The following is a 23764-nucleotide window of genomic DNA, read 5'->3' as shown; positions in this document are numbered from 1 at the left end:
TGATTGCCTGTTGAGAACTGCAGCCATGCATTGCCCCAGGCAGAAGGCCTCTGATGATTGATTGCCTGTTGAGAACTGCAGCCATGCAAGTTCCACTGAGCGAATGAGAGGAAGCAGGAAGTACTAGCAGATGCTCAGCAAACACCGCTTTCTTCCCCGAGAATCCGTCCCAATTAGTTGAGCAGTGCTGTGCTTATCCTTGAGACCAACCTGTAAAATGAAAAAGGGGAATGGGAAGCCAAGTAGGCAGGAGATGCTTAAAGCCAAGCAGAACAGAACCAAAAGGAGTGGCCCGGGGTGGAAAGGACTGTTGGGATCCTCTTGGTGTGTTCAACACCTGGCTCTTTGGGAGAACAGAGACTTGTTAGGTAGCATGGGATGGTGCTGGTAGCTTCTGTGTAGCCTTGGGAAGGCTTCTCAACCATTTTCAACCTCGGTCTAGTGGGCTGTACCTGTACTGCCACCCCTAGGACTGCTATAGTCCAACGGTGAGAAACCAGTGAGGTCAAGGTGTGAACAAGTGAGCTGTACTTAGGCCATTTGCTTGTAACTCTTAAAAAGGGTCCTTTCTTCCTTCCTTCCTTCCTTCCTTCCTTCCTTCCTTCCTTCCTTCCTTCCTTCCTTTCTTCCTTTCTTTCTTCCTTTCTTTCTTCCTTTCTTTCTTTGTTTTTTCCTTCCTTCCTTTTTCAATACAGGGCTTATCTGTTTAGTCTTATCTGACCTGGAACTCACTCTGTAGACCAGGCTGGCCTCGAACTCAGAGATTCATCTGCCTCTGGCTCCCCAGAACTGGATTAAAGATGTGCACTACCACCGCCCAGCTTCTGTTATTATTTTTATGACTCCTCAGAATTTCTTTCCTCTGCTGGAAGAGAAATGAGGCTGGAGTTTACAAACTCTGGGCTAACCTTAGATTCTAGCGGTTAGGCCCCTGAGCTAAAGACATACACGCGTGTGTGCCCGCGTGCACACACGCATTAGATCTTCAATGTGGAGAAGCCTCCTCTTAGAGCCTCTAGCGGCAGGTGAGCCTCAGGGAAGGGGTCCACACAGAGTCACGGGGCTACTTCTCATACCCTGTTCTCCTTCCCTCCAGGTACAAGACAGTGGTGACCCAGCGGCGGGCGGCAGTGGCCATAGCAGGCTGCTGGATTCTCTCCCTTGTGGTAGGCCTGACACCCATGTTCGGCTGGAACAATCTGAGTGAGGTGGAGCAAGCCTGGGCCGCTAACGGGAGTGTGGGGGAGCCCGTGATCAAGTGTGAGTTCGAGAAGGTTATCAGCATGGAGTACATGGTCTACTTCAACTTCTTCGTCTGGGTGCTGCCGCCGCTGCTCCTCATGGTCCTCATCTACCTGGAGGTCTTCTACCTGATCCGTAAGCAGCTCAACAAGAAAGTATCCGCCTCCTCCGGTGACCCACAGAAGTACTACGGGAAGGAGCTGAAGATCGCCAAGTCATTGGCGCTCATCCTCTTCCTCTTTGCCCTCAGCTGGCTGCCACTGCACATCCTGAACTGTATCACCCTCTTCTGCCCCACCTGCCAGAAGCCCAGCATCCTCATCTACATTGCCATCTTCCTCACGCACGGCAACTCGGCCATGAACCCCATCGTCTATGCCTTCCGCATCCACAAGTTTCGGGTCACCTTTCTGAAGATTTGGAATGATCATTTCCGATGCCAGCCCAAACCCCCCATTGACGATGACCTCCCAGAGGAGAAGGCTGATGACTAGCCTCCACCTTACTCCCTCCAGCCCACAACCAGTGTCCCAACTGTCCCATTGCTCCTCCTTAGCTGCCCCGGCTGGGGTGTGAGCTGTAGGCACCAGGGAGGCTCCAAAGAGATGCCACAGAGCAGGGCCCCTCCCCGAGGATCCAGCTGCCCTGTCCCTTGGGGAGCTGGAGGAGGCTTGGAGGTGGGTCAGGCTATGGCAGGGAACTGGGTGCCCTGAGGTGCTGAGTGCCCATGCCTGGCTGTTCTACAAGGCATTCAGAGATCTAGGGCTAGAATATTCTAGCTCCTACAGTCAAACAGGGGGCCTGCTATTAAGACCAACTTCAAGGTGAGGATAAGACTCCCTCAGAGGATGGATAGAGAGAAGTGGGTATGTCCTGGCTTTTCTTTCTCTCCTATTCTATAGGAAAAAATAGCAAAGTTCAGGAAAGGAGACCTTATCCCCACCTCTAAGGATTTTGTGTTTCTGGTCATACAGGTCCTGCAATGCCCGCAGTCCTTACCCCGACAAGCCTGAGGTTATATATAGACAAGGCAGAAAGAATGGGACTAGGGATCCACTCTCGGATTTTGTTTATTCACAGTCTTGGAATTCCAGTGGGCCTCTAAGCACTGGGACATAAGCACGGTCCAGTAGGTGCTGGCCTCAAGTAGCCAGCAGAGGGCAGCACTGAGCACTTTTGCCCTGAACTTCAGGGTGTTCCCAATGTAACTTTCTGTCTTCTGCGTCACCAACTCTCAGAGGCAGGCCTGGACTCTCCTGGATGACACTGTCTCTGCTTGGGCTCCAGGAGAAGAAAGCCCCAGAAAGGACAACTCTTGGGAACACTCTGCCTGAGTGGGGAGGAAGATGAGGGAAGCCTCCAAGAGGCTCCCAGGTGACATGGGCACTCCTGGTGTGGGGTATGGCAGGCCAGACCAGACCAGAGACCACTCTCTTGAGAGTGTGAAGGATTGCCTTGCTGGCATTCAAATATCCAAAATGCTCCTGGGGGGTTAAGTTCAGTATTTAGGGGTTTCAGAAGCTGTGTTACGAGTATAGTGCAGGCCTTTGTGGGTCTCAGGACCAATCCATACCCTACTGAACCTGACTTTCTTCCTTGTGTGGACAGCAGCAGGGGAGGGTGACAGGTTCTGAGTGTGAGTATTGACTCCAGGCTCTTCCCTCAGTGGGAGGTAAGGTGTCCCTGGCGTCCAAGGAGGTCCCTGTGTCTAATAAAAGACTGTGAACCCTTGTGAGGAGTGTGTTGCCGGTACCACCCCAGCACTGTCAGAGGACAGTTAGATCACCTTAGCAGAGAAAGCAATGGTGGCGATGGTGGGAAAGCTGGGAGAGGGGTGTGGGAGCAGATGGAACAAGGAAAGTTCCAAGATGGTGTTTCTGTTGCTATAGTTACACATTTAGGGTAGCACATTGTGAATCAGGAAGCAAGATCCGGAACGTTCACATGTCTGAAAACTGTCCTGTGCTATCGGGAGACCCTTCCTGTTGGTACTTTCCTTGTGGTGACAGTGTCTCCTTGCGTAGCAACATAGTATCTTTCCACGACACTCACTGCCACAGAAGCCCCATGCTGTAACACCACAGGCGTTTATTTGACTGCTTCTCACCCAGCGCACAACTCTGCAGGGGGCAGCAGTCACTGCACCTCTGGGGCACTCTCGTACCCAGGAGGCCTGACCTGAGGCCTGCCAAGCCCACTCCTGGGTCTGGCTGGATGCCAGCTTCTGGAGGAGGGAGACCTGCAGGTACCAGAGGCCTCTCCATGTTCCTATGGTGTCTTGGTCTTGGGTATCCGTGGAGAGACATTTTGGTCCTGAGGGCCTGATCCTCAGGCCTGCAGGACCTGGCAGACAATGTCCTTCTGAGTCCTGGTATGTGACCAAGCTGCCAGAAGAGAAGTAGGGGGGGTCAGGTGGAGAATCACCTCCACCCTTCTCTGTCCTTCCTTAGGCTCAGTTCTCAAGGCTGAACTCTGCCTAGTGTAGCCCTAGAACTTCCTAGTTCTTCCAGAACCTCGGAGCCACTAAATAAAGAAGGAAGGACAAGGGCTGGGTCCCTACTTTTCTGATGAGGAAAAAGTTGCAAAGAAGATATCTATGTTTATAGTCACTCAAAGTCGAGGCTAGATCCTGTCCTGCGACCACCCACGCTGTACCTTTTTCCCTTCCAGACCTCACCAGCATGGCGCAGCCCTACCCTGTCTTTACCAAATTGAACATGCGTGCTAGTTGACTTTAGCTGCAAAATTGTACCCAGATCTGTCTACTGCCTTCCCTTCCTGCCTAGCTCTTCCTCAGTGATGCTTTGGGCCTGGGAAGTGGGTTCTCCTCTTCCACCATGTGCTCACTGGAGTTAGCTGAAGGAGTGGGCCCATCCGCTCACCTGTCTCCTTGTCCCAGTCTGCCATGTTGCTCTTCAGTGTGTGGCAGAGGCTGAAAGAGATCCTACAGGTTAGCCCTTGGGGGAGCCAGGAGTGAACTGCGAGGTTTGAGGTTCGATCCCCAGTGCCCCGATCCCCAACTAGAACATCTTCCCACCTGGAAAGTCACCCAACCTGTGCTTAACGCTCCCCTACTCCTGCCTCCTGCTCCAGTTTTCACTCTTGAGTTGCATCTAGTCCCTCTCCAAAGAGGAGTCTACCTGTCCCCCATGGCCAGGAGCTAAGGGAACCTTCAGACTCTCACCTTTGACCTCTAATCGGCAGTCCACAGAGGCCTCCCCTAGCACGTTGATGGCCTTGCATGTGTAGACCCCAGAGTCAAAAGGGCTGGGCTTCCTAATCTCCAGGGTGCAGACCCCTTGCTCAGAAACTGCGCGGTACTTTGGGTCACCCTGGATATCCATCTTGTTTTTCATCCAGATGATCTTGGGCTGAAAGCAAGGTCAGATGAAGGACAATGAAGTGAGAACGTGGGTTGCAACCGACTCTCAGGAGACAGTTTCAACCCTGCTGCCCTTGCCCGCCCCACCAGCCCAGGGCCCCTCACCTTGGGTGAAGCTCGGACGCTGCAGAAGAGTTGTGTGCTGTAGCCAGGAGTGGAGGTGTGGTCAGCCAGGGGCTGGGTGAAAGACGGGGCTTCTGAGAAGTCTCGCTCAATAAATCCCTTAGGTTTGGCAGTGATATCTGAGTTCAGGCGAGAATTTGAGGTTATAGGCATTAAGGGGGCTTCAGAAGACTGGCCTCAACCCCTAAGCTTTGGGAAGCTCAACCTGGTCAACACATGGAAACTGTCAGGCACCAGAGAAAGCCTAGCTGAGTGGAGCTGAGGCAGGTCAGAGGTGAACAGAGAGGAGTGGGTGGGGAAACCGAGCCACAGGGCAGTGAGGCAGAAACCGAACATCACATTCCATTTCTGCCTGTCTTTGAGGCCGGGTGGGTTTCCTTTCTTTTCAACACAAAACTTATGGCTGTGCTGCTTGGGCTGCTGTTCAGAAGTGTGGCTTCCAGGGTGACTGAGATGACTCAGGGGGTAAGGATGCTTGCCACCAACCTTGCCACCCTGTGTTCAATCCTGGAGCCCGGAAGGTAGAAGGAGAGACCTGATAAGCTGTCCTTAGAGTCCACATGCGTGCGTGCATGTGAACACACCACTTACACACAAATAAATGTAATTAAAATGAACAATAATTAAAAGTGTGGCTTCTAGGGTCACTGATGTGTATGTTGTGGGGAGGATCTGGGACAGGCAGGAGTCAAGGTGGGGTCCCAAAGTTTCCAATTGCCCGCACTGATCAGATACCTGATGGGGACAGTAAATACCACAGCAGTCTTGGGTGGGGAGGTGTGTGTCCTTACAGGTTGCCAGTCTGCCTATCATGTACATGTCACCTTTCAGAGTGTGCCCCTGGGGACACTGGGCAGGATACCCAGTGACTTCTATGATGTTAGCAGCCATAGGCATCTTATAACAAGCACACAGGCCTCCTGAGGGGCCACTCATTTGCATGGCTTTGCTTTGGTGTTTGCTAAAATCTGTCCGTCCCCACCCGTTATTTATGGTCACTCCATGCCAGTGTGTGTACAAAATCACACATACATTCATATCACAGAGAACTATTGAGTGGGGGGAAGGGCAGCAAATGTTCCAAGGAGCAGGGACTGAGGAGAAGCCTAGAGGGGTGTGGGGACACAGAAGAAGCAGTAGCGACAGATGTTGGAATACCAGTCCTGCTTAGGTTTCCTGCCCAGGTTCAGAACCGCTTACCTGCCTTCTGGATGTGAGCCAGCTCCTTGGTGGTGGTGGCCGCATCGCTGAGGCCACACAGGTTTTCCGAGAAGACACGGAAGGAGTACGAGTTCCCGATGATGAGGTCTGAGATGGTGCAGGTGGTGGGGTGGTAACGCTCCAACACCGTGAACCATTGCTGCGGGGACAACGGCTGGGTGACCTCCAGCTCGTACCCAGTTCTTGTCTTTCCTGCTTACCCGAATTCACCTCAGAGGGGCTCATCCCATGTCCCAGCTTTGGGAGGCTGAATCATCCAACACTGGGCCTGAGGGGCTTGGAAGTGAGATAAGGACTCCTGGGTCCCTCATAGGAGCTCAGGAGCCTCGCTACTCACAGTGTGGCTAACAGGCTTGCAGCCTCATGACCTGGGCACTGTTTAAATGTGGGGGTTGCCAGCCCCCAGCCCCAACTGTCTGCCTCAGAGTCTATGTTTAGCAGATTCCTAGGTGATTGATATACGTAATAAGATAGTTCCATTGCGGCCCAGTAGAAGCTTGCCTAGGACCATGGAGGGAGTCGGTCAGTGGTAGTTAGTCTACTTTTCCATCCAGAGCCCCTTAGTGGGATGAGCCTTTTCAGTCTGAACCACTTCTTTCCCACCCTTGTTAAGGCCCAGCCAGCCTCACCCCTGTCTTCTTGTCCGCCTTCTGCACCGTGTAGCCCAGGAGCTCTGTGTTGCCTGTGTCCTGTGGGGGAGTCCACTCGAGGGCGGCATTGCAACCCCAGACATCCAGTAGCCTGATGCTACTCGGGGGCCCAGGCTTCTCTGCAGGACCAGATCATGAAGGGAAGTGAGGGGAAGCAGGCCCGCTACGAAGTCTTCACACCCCCAATTTGGCACTTGCCACAATACCCTAGCCTCCTTTCCCCTACCATCCGCTCTGGGATGCAAGGTGGGGGACGAGGGTTTTGAGACAGCTCTTTCCCTTCTGCCCTTTTACCAATCACGAGGATGTCAATGTTGGCCTTGGCTTCCAAGCCTTCCAGACGCACAGTGAGCTCGTAGTGGCCTGAGTCTGAGCGCTGAGCGGAGCGAATGAAGAGGATGGAGTCCTGGTCCCCCGTGCGCACGTTCACCCTCTGGCTGTCCAGGGCGTGGCCATTGTGGGTCCAGGAGGCCTGTGGTTTGGGCTTCCCCTGACAAAGATGGGCTTGGGGTGAGTGCAGATCGGTATGAGCACCCCACTGCTACCCTACCATAGCTGTGCCTGGGAAACCTGTCCTACTGACCCCACAGTTGCTGCCCAGAACCTTTTCTTCGAGTGTGTGGCCTGCCCTGGGGCTGCTATCTGTTCACTCACAGTTGAGTTATGTGCAAAACTGGGAAGGCAGCCATCTTTGTGGGTCCCAGGCAGACTCTAGTGAGAATCCTGACATTCCCAGGTCTCTCATGATACATCAGGATCTTACCAGCGAGTCAGGCTTACCTGGAAGGGGATTTGCAGGTTGACGGACTCTCCCACCCGGCGGATGTAGGTCTGCCGAAGGTGTCGGGGAACACGGATCTTGGGGGCTTCTGCATGAAAACAGATGTCTGGGATTAGCCCAGTTGAGTGAGGACTTCTGAGGCAGGAGGAGGGGAAAGCAAGTGAGGGTGCGGGCTAGACAGTACAGCTCCCACTTAGTGTGTCCCCACGAGTCTGGGCAGCCGCCTCACTGGGAGGGCAAAGCCTTCAATGCCGAGATTGAGGGACCCAAATCCCTTAAGGGTTGCTGAGAACTGAGAGGCTCCCAAGAGGTCATGGGCTCTACAGTGTGAACTGGTTGGTATCTTCGGCACTCCCTTGGCGCTTCAGCCTTGCCAGGCTGGGATTTACCCTGAGGTGTAGGCATTCTCAACCTCCAGATGGACCTGGCTGGCTCTCTGTCTCCCCCTGGAGGGAGGCGGGTTCCACATCTGTCTCCTAGAGGGACTGAGTGCGCAGGCTTCCTGTTGATTCAGCACATGCACCCCAGGGACCCAGGACTTTTCTGAGAACATGGAACCTCACTGGTTCAAGCCTCTGCCTCCAGGCCTGCTGGGAGGCTCAGGCTCTTTGCACAGGCTCTAGAGCAGGTGCCCAGCTTCTTCCCCTACCAGCCTTCTCGGTCTCCTAGTGGCATGGTAGTAAGTCCTTCCCGAAGTCTTGGGTCAGCCTCCTACTTTGGTAGGAACCACTTTCCTGACTGTGGCCTACTCAGGTATCCCTGGGCATTCCGAGGCAAGCTGCAGCAGCTGCCATCCCTGTCCCTGGGGGACGGTGTGGGGACTGAGCCTGAGCCTCCTAAGCAGTAAACAGGTGGCAACAGTTGGCCAGTGGCATGTAGGAGGGTACAGGAAGAAGGAACACTGTGTCTCCACGGATTAGCTGAGCAGGCACTTGGCTTGGGAGCCTCATGGTTTGGAGTGCTCCAGGGACCTCTCCAGGAGGTCAGGCATGCCTGGCAGCTCCAGGTGGCCCAGAGGGGGGACAGCTGAGCAGCTGAGGGTACTGGAGAAGGCCCCCACCCTGTCCTGCCCAGGCTATGAGAGGTCCGGCTGTTCCTGGCTTGTTCATTGCCTCCTCCCCAAGTTTCTCTCCAGGAAATCCCCTTCTCTTCGGCCAGAGGAATTTTGGTGGAGAGGTGGGTGCTGAGTTTGGCTTGCTCCTTCAACACCAGGTCTCAGAGGCATCTCAGAGTCTGAGCTTCCTGGGGCCCCCGGGGAAGGGCTGGGACTCTGCCAATCAGGAAGACTTCCTAGCACCTCCACACTGGAGTCAGCGCAGGCATCCTGCTGCCGATTTGGTGGTGGGAGGTGTGTGCTATCTCACCCAGATAATGTCCTGGCTTTTGAAAGCCGCTGAAGCAGATGCTGCTCAGCTCGTTGGCTGTGAACGGTCCTGTGTGGGCACCAGGACTCGAGACTTCTGAAAGACTGGGTCACTCTGTGGGTGTCTCTGGGTCCTTTGGATCTGCCTGGTTTGACTCAGCTATGACAGTCTGGGTTCTGGTCGTTTATGTCTTTAGACCTTAAAGCAGTGTATTTCCTTGAATCTACATTTGGGCCCTCCTATGTCTGAGACACCTCTCTTCCCAGATACTTTGTCTGGAAATGTAGGCTCTGTCTCCAGCCTCCATCCATCCCTCAAGGAACGAGAAGGAAGATGGAGAAGGTCTCAGACCACCTGTTTGCTCGTGTCTCTCTTCACCCTGGGGCCCTGCACTGTCCCCAGAGACCTGAGATCAGACCAAATGACTCACCATCATTAACAGTCTGAAACTTGAGCAGCTTTGGGAGGGGAGTCAGAGGACTAAGGCTAACGCACCCCGCAAATAGAAATATTAGCAACAGGGACAGCAGCTGGCCTCGAGGTCCTCACAGCGACACTGCCCTTTGGGGATGAAAAAGCCTTCACAGACCCTTTTCACAGATTCCTCTTCCTGTTGAGGGTCAGGGGACATGGAGGGCCTTCTCTGTGGTCCAGAATCCAGGTTTGAGAAACTAGAAAGGCAGCTTCTATGACGTCAGGGATTAAGATTAGGTAAAAGTAAGAATGGGTGGCTTCTAGTGCTGGGAGCCCAAGCTTCATCTCTGGGCAGCAAGGAGCTGCTCCCTGGTGGCAGTGGTGGTGGAGGGGGTGCTGGACCACTCAGGGAAGTGACTTCTTGGACTTCCTTCTTGCTGCTGAAGAACCTGAATCTTTCACAAGGCAAGACACGTTAGCATGTGACTTGAGCATGTGTGTGTAGGGTGCGGGAAGTGGCTGTCTGGGTCCCATTGACCTTGGCCTCAGTTTCCCCATTGCATCCAGTCTGTGAGCAAGAAGCAAGAAGGGGCTTTACCAATGATCTCTTGGATGTGGACAGGGTGGTCCAGTACAGCTGCAGGGCCCGCCCCTGCGGAGCTAACTGCAGTCACACGCAGGAAGAACTTGTCTCCCAGGGCCAGGTTTCGAACCGTCTGCTGGGTCACCATCGCGGGCCTGGGATTCACAGGCACCCATTCTGAGGCTGAGGGAAGTGGAGAAAGTCTGGGTCTTAGTGACGTGGCAGAGGCATCCTTCTCATGGGGCTTTTTTTTCTCAAGGGTGATGGACAGAAGCTGACCTTACTCAGGCTATAGTCTCCCCCCTGCCCTCCGCTTTTGTAGCATCAAGTAACATCAAAGCCAGGTGGTGTTAGAGCTCTGGGATGCTGGCCAGAGGTGGGGATGCAGAAGGCCAGAGAAGGTTGGGCGTGTTCACCAAGTCACACAAAGCAAAGTAGGGGTAGAGGCAGAAGCCGGGCTGAACATGGCTGTCAGGGACCTACTTTCCCTAGCTCTCCTCATACCTCTCATTTTAGGGTCCCCTCTTCTGTATCCCCCCACTTTCTGTCTCCTGGGTTAACCCCCCAAAGTCCTCTGAGATGTAGTACCTCCTTCCCGTCTCATTAGATCTATGCCCCACCCTTCTGTTCCTCAGAGGCTCCTTGGAGCTGGAGGACGGAAGGTCTCCCGAGGTCACTGAGCACCTCTTCCTGCAGAGGTCTCTCTGGAGCAGAAGGTGGTAGCCAGATAGTTAAGACCACTGTTCACACCTTCTTCCTTTCTAGTTCCCTGGACTGGGCTTGTCCCTGCTGTCCTAGCCCTGCTCAGCTGAACAGAGGCAGGACTAAGCCTGGTGCTCACCTCCCTCTCGACAGAGCTCCAATACATAGCCTTGAAGCCCCAGCTTCCCCAGCTTCTCCGGGGGCTCCCAGCTCACAGTCAGGGAGCTCTGGCTCACATCCTCCAAGGTCAGCTGCAGTGGGGCACTGGGGACATCTGAGAGAGGGGGAAATGAGGGTGAGATGAAGAGCCCCTCCGTGCATACCTGCCTCCCTTCTCCACCTGCCCCCCCTTCTAGTCACCTTCACTTGGAGGTTCAGGCTTAGCGGTTGCGGGTATGGCAGAAGCTCCAGGGGCTTCGGGGTCCAGTGCCTGAGAGTCAGGCTTCTGTGGCTCTGGAGCCTGCTCTTGCCCCGTGGACTCTGATGCTACCACCTCTCCAGAAGACTCCATGGTGGGCACCTGGGCAGGCTCAGGCGCTGTCTCGCTTGGATTCGAGACAGAAGCCTCAGAGGTGGCTGTCTCGCTTGGACTAGAGACAGAAGCCTCAGAGCTGTTTTTTCCTGTCATTTCTGAGCTGGTTGGGGAGGGGGTCACGCTGGAGTGTTTGGTGGGTCAGCTGCAGGTCTGAGCTTCCAGAGTGCCCGAGAGACCTAGGTCCAGGCTTATATAGGCAGGGTCTGCCCCACCCCTAGCACACCATTCCCAGCTGTGGGGTCAGGTCAGGCAGGGGGACAGGGGGGCAGGGAGCTCCCAGGCCAGGAATAGCTCTGGGGGAGGAACCACAAGGGCCCCTTGAGGAACATACTACCTCGCCATCACCCCAGCTAGACCTCACAGCCAGGGTGCCAGTGCCCAGACAGAGAGGGCATAGATAGGTAAACTGGGCCATCACTGGGCTTGGGTAATGAGACTGGCCATCTGGAAAAGGAGATCAAGTCAGTTCCATGAGTCTGGTTTCCTCAGGGCCCCCTTGGGCCTGCGTGTCCATGGAGCAGAGCCTGGAATTAAGAACATTGAACCAGCCCTACTTGTGAACCCTCCTGCTTTTTTACCTATTCACTCTGCCTTGGTGCCCCAGTCTCTGGGGACTCTCATGGGGACTGTGTGACGCTAAGACCCCACCCACCTATGGACTCTGGAGAAGCAAGAACTGAGATGCCCAAGGTGAGGCTGGCCAGAGGCAGGTGCTCCAGTGTGATTCCTAGGAAAGGGGCTCTCTCGGTTGGTCTCACTGCAGCACCAAACCATAAGTGCTGTGAACTATAAACAACGGAGGGGGCCTTTCCTCATGGCCCCAGAGGCCGAGGAGTCTAAGAACATGCTGCTCCGCATCCAGTGAGGAGTTTTGTGCTGAGCCGGAACACAGAGAATGGGTAAGCCAGACAGGAAAACAGACTAAATCATGCCTTTTATCCAGTTCCCACTCTGGAGATAAATAACCCACTCCTTAATAATGACATTAATTTACTTACGAGGGAACTGTCCCATGGCCTAATCACTTCTTTAAAGGCCCCACGTCTTAACACCATTGGTGACAATTAGAGGAGTGTTAGAGGGAGCGTTCAAACCATAGCAGGGACCAAGTAAGCCTCTTCCTGTTTCTGTGGCAAGCTGGGAAGCCCCTGTTTTCACTAATCCCCAGGCCTACTGAGAACCCCCACCCTTGAGGATAAGACAGACAGGCTTGAATTTCTCAGACTCTTCAAAAAGGGACAGAGACTTGGACTCTCCCAGGGTGGAAAATGGAGCAGGTTCAGCCGAATTCCCAGTCCCTGATTCATTTATTCAAGAAGATGTTAGGACTGGTAATAATTTGAAATCCAGAAAATAAATACCTTGTGTTGGGAAGGAGGGGGAACAGCCAAAATTTTCACTGTGGGTGGGAGTGTGGATCAGAGCAAAGACTGGAAAATGAGGCAGGGCATTAGTGGCAACGACCATGTGCCTAGTGGGTGACTCTGGGCATCCACCTCTGGGCTCCCAGGAGACGTGGATGGGACTCCACCTCTGGACTCCCAGGAGACGTGGATGAGATTCTCTGTGGTCTTTGAACAGGGGGTGGATGAGCCACTGGCGTGGTTACACAGTTCTGAAGCAGGAGTCTGATTGATGATAATGGGGTACCCCAGCCGATCTCACACACCAAAGGGTGAATCACAGAAACATGGGGATCACTTTGTCCTTGAAATCCAAACCCAGAGCCCTGTGAAGCCTCAATTTTCAAAATGCATCCATAGTTGGTATGCCAAATAAAAAAAGGAAGGCAAGGCCAAGGTTAGCCTAAAATGATAGCCTCTGGGTGAGGGGACAAGGACGCCCATGACGGTAGAGGCTTCAAAGTGTCGCTGAGGTTTCCCCTTTGATACATAGAAGCTCTTTAAATTAGATGACTCTCTCTCACTCTTAAGCAGGCATGGTGTATCCCGCAATTTAGGAATAAATGGACGTGTAATTTATTTAGGGCTGTCAACAGCATCTTGGCTGTCCCTCTTCATGAGGATGGGGCAGAGCAGTATGGCTGCCTCTCAGCCCCAACTGTCCTCGTATGGAGTGTCCGCGGAGAGCCTGAGGAGCCTGAGAGTCCAACTCTGCCTGGGCGTCCATGGCCTCTGGGAGGTGACTCAGTGTTGTGCTGGATAGGGAGACCCGATCTCCACTTTGGCTTCTGACTCTGCAGCTATAAGCGAATGTGACTAACTCGGCAGGACCCTGAGTCAGCCCTGAGAACCTGTCCCAAACTGGGAGAAGGGGAGCCTCAGGAGACAGGGTAGCTCACAGCCCTGAGGTTCCAGAGGCCTTGTGTGGTAAGGTGGACCGTGGGCAGAAGTTAGGGACTGCTTGGCCCACTAGCCAGCATGAAATGCCAGGTTTGCTCTACCCCTAAGATCCTGGCCCAGCACCTTGCCTTTAGCAGAGTGGTAACGTTGGAAATAGTTGCATGTGCCCGGTTCCAGCTGGTTCAGATTTCAGGGCCACAGATTGGTGTTGGCTTCTTTACACCTCAATACTGAGTCACCAACATCAGCCATCTAATGATTATCCCAGGTCAGATGATCCCCAAAAGTCAAAAAACCCACAGATGGAATTCAGCAGGTTTAGAATACATCCTATCCAGGTTCCCTGAAAAAAAGTCACATCCAGGCTCCTGGCAGTTCCTGAGACCCTGGTCGGAGCGTCCCCTCCTCACAAAGGCTTGTCTTCTGAGCCAATGCTATTCCATCTCCCTCACCTGCTCTCTCAGGTCAGCTGGGGCAAAGAAGATCTGATCTCCTCACGAGCAGAGGGAGTGGTGTGCAGGGGGAGTGAGCCAAGGACTGAGCTGGGGACAAAGACAGCACTGGAAGGTTGACAGCCTCAGTCCAGCGGCTGGGTGGACTGCCTTTAAGATAATGAACTGTGGGGCACTTAGGAGTGGGAGGCTAGAAGGCCAACTCTCAAGGGTCTGGAGAGACCCAGCCCTGGACAGCAGGAAGGGTGCGTGAAAGGGTACCTTCCTTGCTGGCCTTAACGTTCTGGGTTCCTGCACATTCTAACCATATTCTGTGGTTGTCTCTCAACACCTTTAGAGGATCAGAAGACATGTGCTAGGTAAAAGGTCTTCTGTTCAAAGCCCTGCAACAGTCTCTATCCATAAGGAACTTAGTTTGGAAGTCTGCAGGACAAGGGCTTTAGTATCTGGATTGCTGTCAGCCATGCTTGGGGAAAGTCTGAATTTCCACCCTGCCTGAGGAAAGCACCTCCTGTTGAGGCTCCTTAGGGCCCAGCACAGGGCATCAAGACCTCACTTCTGTCAGCTCTGATATCCAAGCCTCAGAAAAAGGAATCCAGAAAAGACAGGGGAGGTGGGTGCCATGGTCCCATGTCCCCATGGAGATGACCAAAATGAGAGAGACACACTGTTAAGCTCTTGTGCTTTATTGAGCAGCTGGGGAATTAGGAAAGGGAAGTGGGATAGAGATGTGATTATGTTCCTAGCTGAAGGTTTCAAGTTGGGCTTTGCAGAAGGTATAATTAGTATGGCCACTGTATCATGTAAGATGTTTGCCTACTTGATGGTATAATGTGCCAAAATGGTGTCCTTTGGTAAGGAGTGCTGAAGGAAAGGGAGTTGGAGAAAATCCTTTGTGCTGGGCTTAGCATCTGAGAATGTCCATTCCTCAACCGAGATGTGCTGAACCTGGTCTCACACGGTGACTGTGATGACCCCACTGTCCTATCCTGCTTCTCTGTTCACCCCGGCTGAGCCCAAACCTCAATGTAGTGGCTCGTGTGGGCTACCATGTGAGAAAGAGAGAGCTAAGCCTTAGCAAGTGCCTCCTTGATGGCGTTGGTGAGCGGGAAGCGTAGGTTCTGCCCACAGAAAGAGCCCCGGAAGTCGTCCAAATCCAGCGCCCACACCATGGCTCCTGCCAGCTGCTTGCTCTTCAGGTACTGCACCTGGTGGAAGAGGTCCAGAGCAGGCAGGGTTGGTTCTCTGGATGAGGCGTGGGGGAACTGTGCTCTGGGACCCTTCCCCAAAGGACCTGCACACACCCAGGCTCAGCTCTGGCCTTCTAGGTTCTGGGGTGTGGCTTCTGGGAAACCTACCTTGTTTCTGACACTCTCCTGGTCGTCATACCCCACCCACTGGTTGCCCTTGGTAGCATAGGGAACCTGCTGGCCAAGGATTCTGTGCACATCAGCTCCTTTGAGGAAATCACAGATCTGTGTAGAGAACAGGGCAAGGGGTGGTGTGGGTGGCTTGTCAGGTCGCTAGCAGTCACCCTTCAGTCTGTAGCCTTCCTCTCCTGAGGCTACAGGCTGCAGGCTTCATGCAAATTTATGAAAAACAGATGCAAATGCCCCAGAGTTCAGCTGCTGTAGCCTGAGGGCTTTAGAGATCTGATGGCTTCCTTGCCCCTTAAACAGAGCTGTGAGGAAAGTGAGCTGCTCCAGGGCAGGCCCCAGACCATATAGCGCTTCAGAGGCCTACACCCACAGAGACCATTGCTTTTTCTGGAGTGGAATGAAGACCCCAAGTCTGAGGCCAGAGGAATATTCCAGGAGCTTGGTGCCTGCTGGAGGCTTTCAGAAATATCAAAGACTTAAGCTCTCCCATGTCTTCCTAGGGAATGCTAGGGCAAACAAGCATGTTTTTATTCCCAAAGGAAAAAGTGCGTGTGGTGAGGGAGGCCCCTCTTCCCTGAGCCAGCCCGTGAAGCAACACCATTACCTACCTCATAGTAGGCGAGGACCCCTTTCTCCTTGGTGAACCAGCCTGGTAATCCTGGTCCTGAGATTGGAGCTCCTACCCCCATCTCAGAAGATGCCAGAGTGAAGCTCCTCCCAAAGGTGGGGATTCCCATCACTAGCTTGCTGGCTGGGGCTCCCAGCCTCAGCATGTACCCCACGGCATAGTCCTGGGGTGAGGCAGAGGCACGGGAATGATTAGCTGGGCTGGATGGTGTGCAGATCGGGCTGTGCAGTTAATACCGCTGCCTTGACAGGTGCGGTGACAGTTACATGGTGCCCCCGGGAATCCCTGTCCCTCTGGGAACTGATAATGCTGGCTTAAAAAAAAAAGATTTTTAAAGGTTTGTTCTTGAAAAGCTCCTTGTAGGCATAAGAAGGGATTATTAATGTGTGACAGGCACAGAAATTGGCTGGCTGGCTCGGGGTGCACGCTGGGTAAACGACAGACTGAAGCTAGACTCCAGCCTCTAAGTCCCCAACCCCTCTTTGTTCTGCCTTCATCCAGTCTACCCAGCAAGGCTTTCCTCAGTTTCCCCATCTGTGAAGTGACTTTCATAACCTATTTTGCAAGAGAGAAGGGCAGCTGTATGCACTCAGGCAGGGGCCAGGGCTTTATGACTCCCTCCCACATTCCTTCCAGGAACCCACCACATTGCTGAATCTGTCCGAACTAGTGTCCTTTTGGCCTCGGAAGAGAGGGCTGTGGTGTCCTGTGGTTTGGCGCCAGGCTCCATGGAAATCATAGGTCATGAGACTCATAAAATCCAGGTGTCTAAGGGAAACGAGTCAGAGGTGAGGTGGGAAATGTTCTTGACTTCACAGCCAAGACCCAGTGGGATGTGGGAAGCAAGCATCTGAGAAGCAGGCATTGACCCAAAGCCAGTAGCTCCAGAGACTGCTGTTCTGCCCACTGGCCCACTTCTCCGGAGCCACTCCCAGGGTGGTGGCACCCTGCTGGTGGGAACATGCACACGCATGGGAGCTGTTCTCTGCTGCACCTCAGCCTCCACTCCTAGCATGCTCATCTTGGCAAAAGCAGCTGAAAGTGCCGTGGAAGGAGCGGTATCAAAGGCTGGCTCAGCCTACATTCACTCAATAACCCTACGGAGAAGGGACTGTAGGTAAAAGGCAGCAGTGTGAGCTTTGGAGATTTGGAACAAATGGGTGCACCCCTTCTTTCCCATGGGACATTTAAAACAGTGGACTAACTATATCCCCAAGATTCTAAAGAAGATCGAAGATCCTTGCTTCTTTCTGCTGGGTTTCCTGTGACTTGCCTGAGCCTTTGGGAGAGTTGACTGTTGGCAGCTCAAACTCCTGTGTAAGGAGAACGATCTGGGTGATAGGAAAGGGAGCTGCCTCCCTCTGCGTTCTGACACATAATATTCTCTTGCTGTTGGTTGCCCCTCCTGGATCTAGCGCTCTGCTGGGCTTAGCAGGGAGAGAGCACCCTGGAGTGTCAGGTACACGGTACAATTCACTACCACTTTCAAAATTCACCCATAGCCGTGCCCTCAATTGGCCAACAGCATTCCAAGTGGAAAAGAAAGTATAGGGCTCATTGTGGGGAAACCGAGTCATGGAGCGGGGAGAGACTTGCTAACGTCTATGGATCGTTTTGGAACTCCTGAGTCTCATGGGATGCTAGGGCAGGTTGAGGAAAAGTGTTGCCAGCAGGGGCTTCCGAGGTGCTGCCAGGGCAGGAGACTCACTGGGATATCTGGGCAATGTCATAGCCACTGTCAAGGGCCACCTTCCCTGCTGACATAGCTGCGCTGAGCAGGAGTTTCTCTGTCCCTGGTTGGACTTCTTTTGTGAATTCGGCCTTCAGTTCCTGGGTGGGAGGCAAGTAGGGAAGCAAAAGGGAGCAGGCACATGAGAGAGGCTGATGTGGGGAGACCAAGGCCCTGGGTGGGAGGGTGTCTTGCTGACCTCCCCCACAGCTGTGTGTGTTCAGGCAGAATGAGGAGTCTGCCCCAGTCCCTTCTTCAGGACACCCGTGCTTTTGCTAGAATATGATCTGAGGGCTGGGGAAATAGCTTTGTCTATAAGGTATGAGGTCCTGAGTTTAACTCCCAGAACCCACATGAAAAGAGTAAAAAGCTAGGCATAGCGTGCGTGCTTGTAACCCCAGCACCGGGGAAACAGAGGCAGGCCGGTCCCCAGGGTTTGCTGGCCAGCCAGCGAACTCTACTTGTAAGTTCCAGGCCAATGAGAACCCTTGTTTCAGAAGAATAAAACAAGGTGGAGAGCTCGAATGACACCTGAGTTTGACCTCCACATATGTTTTGCATATATGTGTATGCGCCCCTGAACATGCATGTTTACCTCCCTACACACACAGACACACACATGCACACACACACACACACACTCAAACTTGCGCATATATATATATGTGTGTGTGTGTATTTGTATATAAACCCACAATATGGTTTGGACTAATATCATCCTCAAAACCTATGCACACCTGTCCTGGGGGCACCATATTGTGGGTGATGACCTTGGAAGATAAGTGTCTCTCGGTCTGCATTTTGTTTTACATGAAGTTACAAGGTCACAGGGATCCACCTTGGTCCTGCAGGCGGTTTGTTGACAGCTTTTCTCTGTCTCTGAAAACTGCAGGGACTTGACCCGCAGATTGACCCGTGTGCACAGTGCATGTTGGTTAGCTGGTGGCATCAGTTTGGGACTGGACATTCGACAATGGACACCTCACTTAGTGGGCAGTAGGTCATGTAGAGTGGGCACCCTGCTCAGCCACTGGTTTTGGCCTCTTAGGACTCTGCCCCCACCACCCACAGTGGTTTGAACATGTCTTCCTTGCTGAAGCCCTTCTGCGCATCCCTGGGAGGTTCGTCCCCATGCTGATGCTCCCCCCACACCTCTGCCCTATGCCAAGCACCTTGATGAGGGTGGTGAGATGCTGCTTGTCTTTTGGACCAGGGTAGAGCCAGGCAAGATCCAGCCCATCAAAGCCATGGGCCCGCAGGAATGGGGCAACCGACTTGATGAAGGTCCTGCGTCTCTGAGAGTTGGAGGCAATCCTGGAAAATCTAGAACAAAACCACCACAAAATGAGCTTGGCACTCACATGCCAGATACCCTGTCCATACACTGGGATTTCCAGAACTTGGGAGCAGGGGCCCGAACTGCCAGATCTAGGAGAACATTCTGGGGAGAGCACCAGGCTGGGAACTTAGAACGGGCCAGACATTCCTAGTGTCCCAGACCGGCCTGCCATTTTGAGCAGGTTGCAACCTGAGTTACACCTGCCTGTCTGTAAAATGGGGTAACCATAACACCTGATACAGTGGTTGGTATAACAGCAGGGAAGCGTCCTGGTGGCCTTCCAGCCCCCTCGCTGCCCTGGCTCTGCTCTGATGACTCCAAGGCCCCTTTAACAGTCTCAATCCTCTCTACCCCCATTGCTTCCTTCCCACCCCACCCAGCCTTCATGGCAGTAACTTGGAAGTTGTTTTCATGTCCAAGATATAGTAATAAGAGCTTTGCAAGAGCTAGGCACACTGGCACATGCCTACGATCCCAGTATTTGGGGATTGAGGCAGGAGAATTGTCCAAAGTTTGAGGCTAGCCTGGACTATGTAGGAAGTTTGAGGCACTTATCAACAAAAATTGCAGAAAACAAATAAGCATTTTGTGTGTTTTTTTTCCTTTTTGCTAAGTCCCTAAGTCCTTCTCCCTCTCTGGCCCTGTTTTTTTCATCACTGAGGCCTTGGTGACCTGCTAGACTCAAGCAACTGTAACCCTCACCTTAGAGAATTGACTCTACTCCATTGCCCAGCAATGAGTCCTACCTTTGAGAGCCAAAGTTCCATCCTCCAACAGACAGGAGGGTCTTCAGGTTGGGGTTTCTGTGGGGCAGGATAGTGGGGAGAGAAGGGGTGGAGAGGGGCTGTCATGATGTCGCAGACCCCGTATCTGCAGCCCATAGAAGAGTTCTGGCTTGCAGGGGGCTGGGTTAGGTGCCTGCCTCTGACATTGGTGTTCTAGGCTCACACAGGCTTCATGGTGGTGACTCAGAGGTTCCCACAATGGGCAATGAGAGGTAAAGGGGGCTCACAGGTGGCACCATGCTCCACAGAGCTGTTGTGGGGGTGAGAGGCCCCTTCCCTGAGCCTTGGTGCTGTTCCCTGTCACCTTGTGACCATTCCAGCATCACCCGCCCAGGGTATCCTCCCCCTGAAGCCAAGCCCCCCCCCCCACCGCAATCCTTCCCCAGGAGGGTCCTTGGGTCACTGTCCTCCTGTACCAAGATGTCCTGCTCTAAGACCAGCCAAGCTACCTGCCCTTCCTCCCCTCTCCTGGCCAGCTTGCGACCCCACCTGGTTTTAAGCGCGTTCAGCGTGCCATAGAGTGTCACGTCATTCCACTCCCATGTGTCAATCTCATTGTTGCTGATGTTGGCAAAGCTGTAGATGATGTGGGTGCATAGGAGGTGATCGATGGCATCTGGGAAGCAGCTTCCATCGCCTTCCCGGTACTGGGACCAGCTGGTGTAGTAGCAGACCAGCTTGTAGGCAGAACCTGAAGGAGAAATCTGGGTGGGACTGAGCACCGATGTGGTGTGGAGGTGTGGGCTGGGGGTGGGGACAGAGTGTTGAGCAAAATGAAAAATCTTTAAAGGAAAGGAGCGGGGCCAGCCTCCCTGCCTGATGCAAGCTGATGCTTGGGAATGGTGTGACTCAGCCCAAGGACTGAGGACTTCCTGGAGGCAGTGCCTTCCAAAAGAGACAGAGGCCTGACTGTGCCATCAGGGTCAAAAGATGCCCAGCCTGCAGCCCAACCTGTCAAGTTGGGAGCATAGGCCCCAGACCCTTGCATCTATCCCAGCCCCCAGGCCTGGTCTGGACTCCAAATCCCAGCAGGTCACTCCCCAGGGTATTTAAATGAGCCCCCAAAAGAGGAACACTTGGTCCCTTTTTCTTCCTCCCGGTGGTCGGATTCGTGCACTTTGGTGGCTTCCTGGTTCCCCCTCGGGGCCACCCGAGAGCACAGAACTCCCATTAAACCTGGATATTTCTTAATTTAGCTCGCTTTGATTTGGCTTGATTGGGAGTTTTGCGTCAGCAGGGAGCTTGTGTTAGGAAATGTTCCTAACACAACCCTACAGTGGTGGGGTCTTTGATTAGAGAGTGACTTTGTGGGTCTCTTCTCTGTCTCTAGGTGGGAGTGACCAGAATGGCAGTCCCCAAACTAGGGCGCCTTATCACAGGGGCTGGGAAGGTCTTCCTTTGTTCTAACTAGAATTCCTCTTACTCTAGATGAAATTCCTCTTAGCCACTTAGTCATGGAAGGAAACAGTGGGCCTCACTCATCCCTGTGGCTCCTGATAGCTGTTCCCTAGGGCAGTTTGAAGCAGTCTTCATGGAATCTGAGTCTTTTTAAGTTTGTTGTTTTGAAAAAGTTCAAATAAATGGAAGAGTGGAGACAAAACATACATATACATATACCACCACCTTGGTTCAACAAGTATTCCCAAGCCCTGTGAGCTATAGAAGAAACCCGGAGGAGTATTCTTTTGTGCTAAGACCTCCTCCAAGAGGGGTTGGGGGGCGGGTACTCACAGCACTGGAGCAGCATCAGGACCGCAAAACCTGGGGGGAAATCCAGGGTCAGATCTGGTGGCAGGGAAGGGCGACTGCTCTTCCTCCTGCCCCCTCCCCAGGCAAGGGGATGCCTTACCACCAGGTGCCCTTCTTTTCCTTCCTCCCTTTCAAGTTTTGCTCTCTCCACCTGCCCCCGGCTACCCCCTCCCGCCGGCAGCAGGTAGAAGGCCGGGCCCCTGTGCAGAAGCTGAGCAGTCTGACCCCTTTGGACTGAAAATCTCCAGTCCCACCTGACCCAGCCCAGAGACCTGTCAGCGCCACCCTCACACCCATCCCGGCTTCAGCAGAGCTGGACATGGTGGCCTCTCCTGGTACCCAGCTTCCTAGACAGGGTCTCTTCCCCAGGCTTCACACTTCCTTCTTATACCCATCCCACTCCACTCCCCACACCCCCAAACAATCCTCCTTACAGGAACTGAGCTGTGTGTAAACCCCATTGCTGGCCAGTGGAGGCGGGAGCCAGTAGAGGAGATTGGGAAACCCTGGAGTTTTGAAAGCCTAGGGCCAAGTCTTGCCATACCTGCCAGCTGAAGGGCCATGTGTATGATGATCAAGGGCCTCCCTGGGCGTGACAGTCACATCTCCAAAGTCTTCTCCCTGCCACTTGCTTCTTGACCGTATTCCCCCACCTTTCCTGGCGGCTCCTGTCTATGGTTCCGGTCTTCCATCCAGGCCCTCCATCAGGCTGAAGCAGGCACAGTTGGGTTATGTAAGTCATGGCACCCAAACGAGGCCACCATTATATTGCCTGGCCTCCCCTCAGATTTTCTCTGCTTCCTGGCTGTTTGCATACTTGGCCGGAGTCTAGGTAAGGACCAGAGAACCTTGGGGACTGGAGAAGGGTCCCAATCCCCCTCCCCCTTAGCAATTGCTGATTATTGAATATAGGAAAATGGGAGAGGAGAGAGAAATTCCTGAGAAGGCCCTGAGCCCTAAGGCTGCCTCTCCCTCTTTTGAATGCAGTACAGACGAATGAGAGAGAGAGAGAGAGAGAGAGAGAGAGAGAGAGAGAGAGAGACTCCCGTGTAAGCCCAAGACTGTGGTGAAGAGACACAGGGCAAACATTGGGCAATAATGGCCAGTTGTGGGGTGGATTCTCTCAGGAGCAGCGGCAGCAGGCTCTCAGATGAGTAGCCTCTCCTCTCAGTGATGCTTTTGAAACCCAAACGCAGTGAGGCACCACCACCTCTAAATGCTACAGTGGCTCCCAGGGGCTCTTAGCAGCTTAGGTGCTCTGCTCTGCCCAGCCCTGGCCTCCACCCTCGGCCCTCACAAAAGGCATTTCATTTTCCAAGGTTGTTTTTCCAAGACAAGCATCAAGATGTAGCTCAGGCTGGACACAAGTGTACCAACCACATTAGTGCCAGGGTTGCTATGTTCACCTAAACAACAGCAGCAACAACAAACAAACAAAGGAAAACCCCTCACAAAACCCGAAAACCTAATGGCTGCAACAACAACAAAAACAGACAAAGATGCTTCTCAGGCCACTCTGTGAGCTGTTTAAGAGCACCTTTTTTCCCCTTGAGATGGGGACAAAGATCCAGAATAATTCCATCCTTTACAGACCAAATATAATGTACAGTTAGTAGACAGTGAGTGAAAAAGTCAGAACTCAGGGCCAGGATGGATTAGAGAGAGGGCTTCTCATTCACATCCTCTGGTGTCTATAGTCCCACTACGTAGGGGTGACTCTCTCAGATCTACATAGAGGTCAGCTCTCTCAGATTCCCACTCTGCCTGCATAGAAACCCTTGGTAGGCAAGCGCTTCTTCCAGTGCTGGCCTTTCGCCAGAGAAGCCATGGTGTCAGCAATCAGGAAAAGCCACAGGTGGGACCTTCTAAACACCACAGCTCTCCTCAGGACTCCAGGACAGGGGCTCTCAGCTCTCCAGGTGTTACAGCCCTTGTGCCAACCCAGGAAGTATGGGCTCCTCAGACTCGACAGCAGCAGCCAGCATCACACCTTCCTGGCGGACCTGGGCATCAAGATTTCTCAGCTGTTGGCAGCAGTTGTTTCGCATCCTGGTTGTGGCTATGAGAGCCGTGGCTCTACAGGCTTACCCGCTCTTTGGAACTCTTCCAGGGACCAGGCTTGCAGTGTCTTTCCTCTGGTTCTCCACAGCTTCAGCCTCCCAGCTCCCCATCTCTTCATTCCCACCACTCTGCTTTGCTGCGCTGGTCACTGTCTCTCTCAGTTTTACCTCAGCTCTCAGGCAGCTGGCCACTTGCTGCTCAACCCCACCTCGCCTTCTGCTAAGCAGCTAGTTCTTGGGCTTGCCTACTGCTGCTGCCCCTCGGCTGCCCCATTTCTGCTGCCCTGATGTCTTTGCTGCTTTTTTCTTGTGCCTCCAGCTCAGCCCAGACCACTAAGGGTAG

At 53.4% G+C, this 23764-nt stretch overlaps 3 protein-coding genes across 7 annotated transcripts in view; 1 reads left to right on the top strand and 2 right to left on the bottom strand.

The window, feature by feature from the left end:
* Adora1 (adenosine A1 receptor) overlaps positions 1–2973 on the top strand; it is a 35464-nt gene extending 32491 nt beyond the window's left edge. For all 5 annotated transcript variants that reach the window (XM_026779772.1, XM_013346771.2, XM_026779771.1 and 2 more), the window contains one exon: positions 1097–2973. In XM_026779772.1, the coding sequence (XP_026635573.1) occupies positions 1097–1736 (640 nt within the window). In that variant the 3' untranslated portion in view covers positions 1737–2973. The remainder of the gene's footprint in view (positions 1–1096) is intronic.
* A 75-nt stretch (positions 2974–3048) lies between these two features.
* Positions 3049–11090, bottom strand: Mybph (myosin binding protein H). The gene is made up of 9 exons (XM_026779781.1): positions 10823–11090; positions 10602–10736; positions 9776–9943; positions 7399–7487; positions 6913–7108; positions 6598–6737; positions 5948–6107; positions 4730–4866; positions 3049–4613 (listed from the first exon to the last, which is right to left on the bottom strand). Exons 1-9 carry the CDS (start codon positions 11088–11090, stop codon positions 4356–4358), a joined length of 1551 nt encoding a protein of 516 aa, XP_026635582.1. The 3' UTR covers positions 3049–4355.
* Positions 11091–14475: 3385 nt separating this feature from the next.
* Chi3l1 (chitinase 3 like 1) lies at positions 14476–21682 on the bottom strand. Its single transcript, XM_005348488.3, has 10 exons — positions 21634–21682; positions 21344–21373; positions 20102–20303; positions 19574–19630; positions 18661–18811; positions 17468–17589; positions 16404–16527; positions 15740–15922; positions 15111–15227; positions 14476–14960 (listed from the first exon to the last, which is right to left on the bottom strand). Exons 1-10 carry the CDS (start codon positions 21680–21682, stop codon positions 14820–14822), a joined length of 1176 nt encoding a protein of 391 aa, XP_005348545.1. The 3' UTR covers positions 14476–14819.
* Positions 21683–23764: the final 2082 nt, after the last annotated feature.

Source organism: Microtus ochrogaster, chromosome 6 (genome assembly GCF_000317375.1).
Source record: "Microtus ochrogaster isolate Prairie Vole_2 chromosome 6, MicOch1.0, whole genome shotgun sequence".
Classification (NCBI taxonomy): Eukaryota; Metazoa; Chordata; class Mammalia; order Rodentia; family Cricetidae; genus Microtus; species Microtus ochrogaster.
The sequence above is the reverse complement of the archived record's forward strand: the minus strand, read 5'-3'. Positions and strand labels throughout refer to the sequence as shown.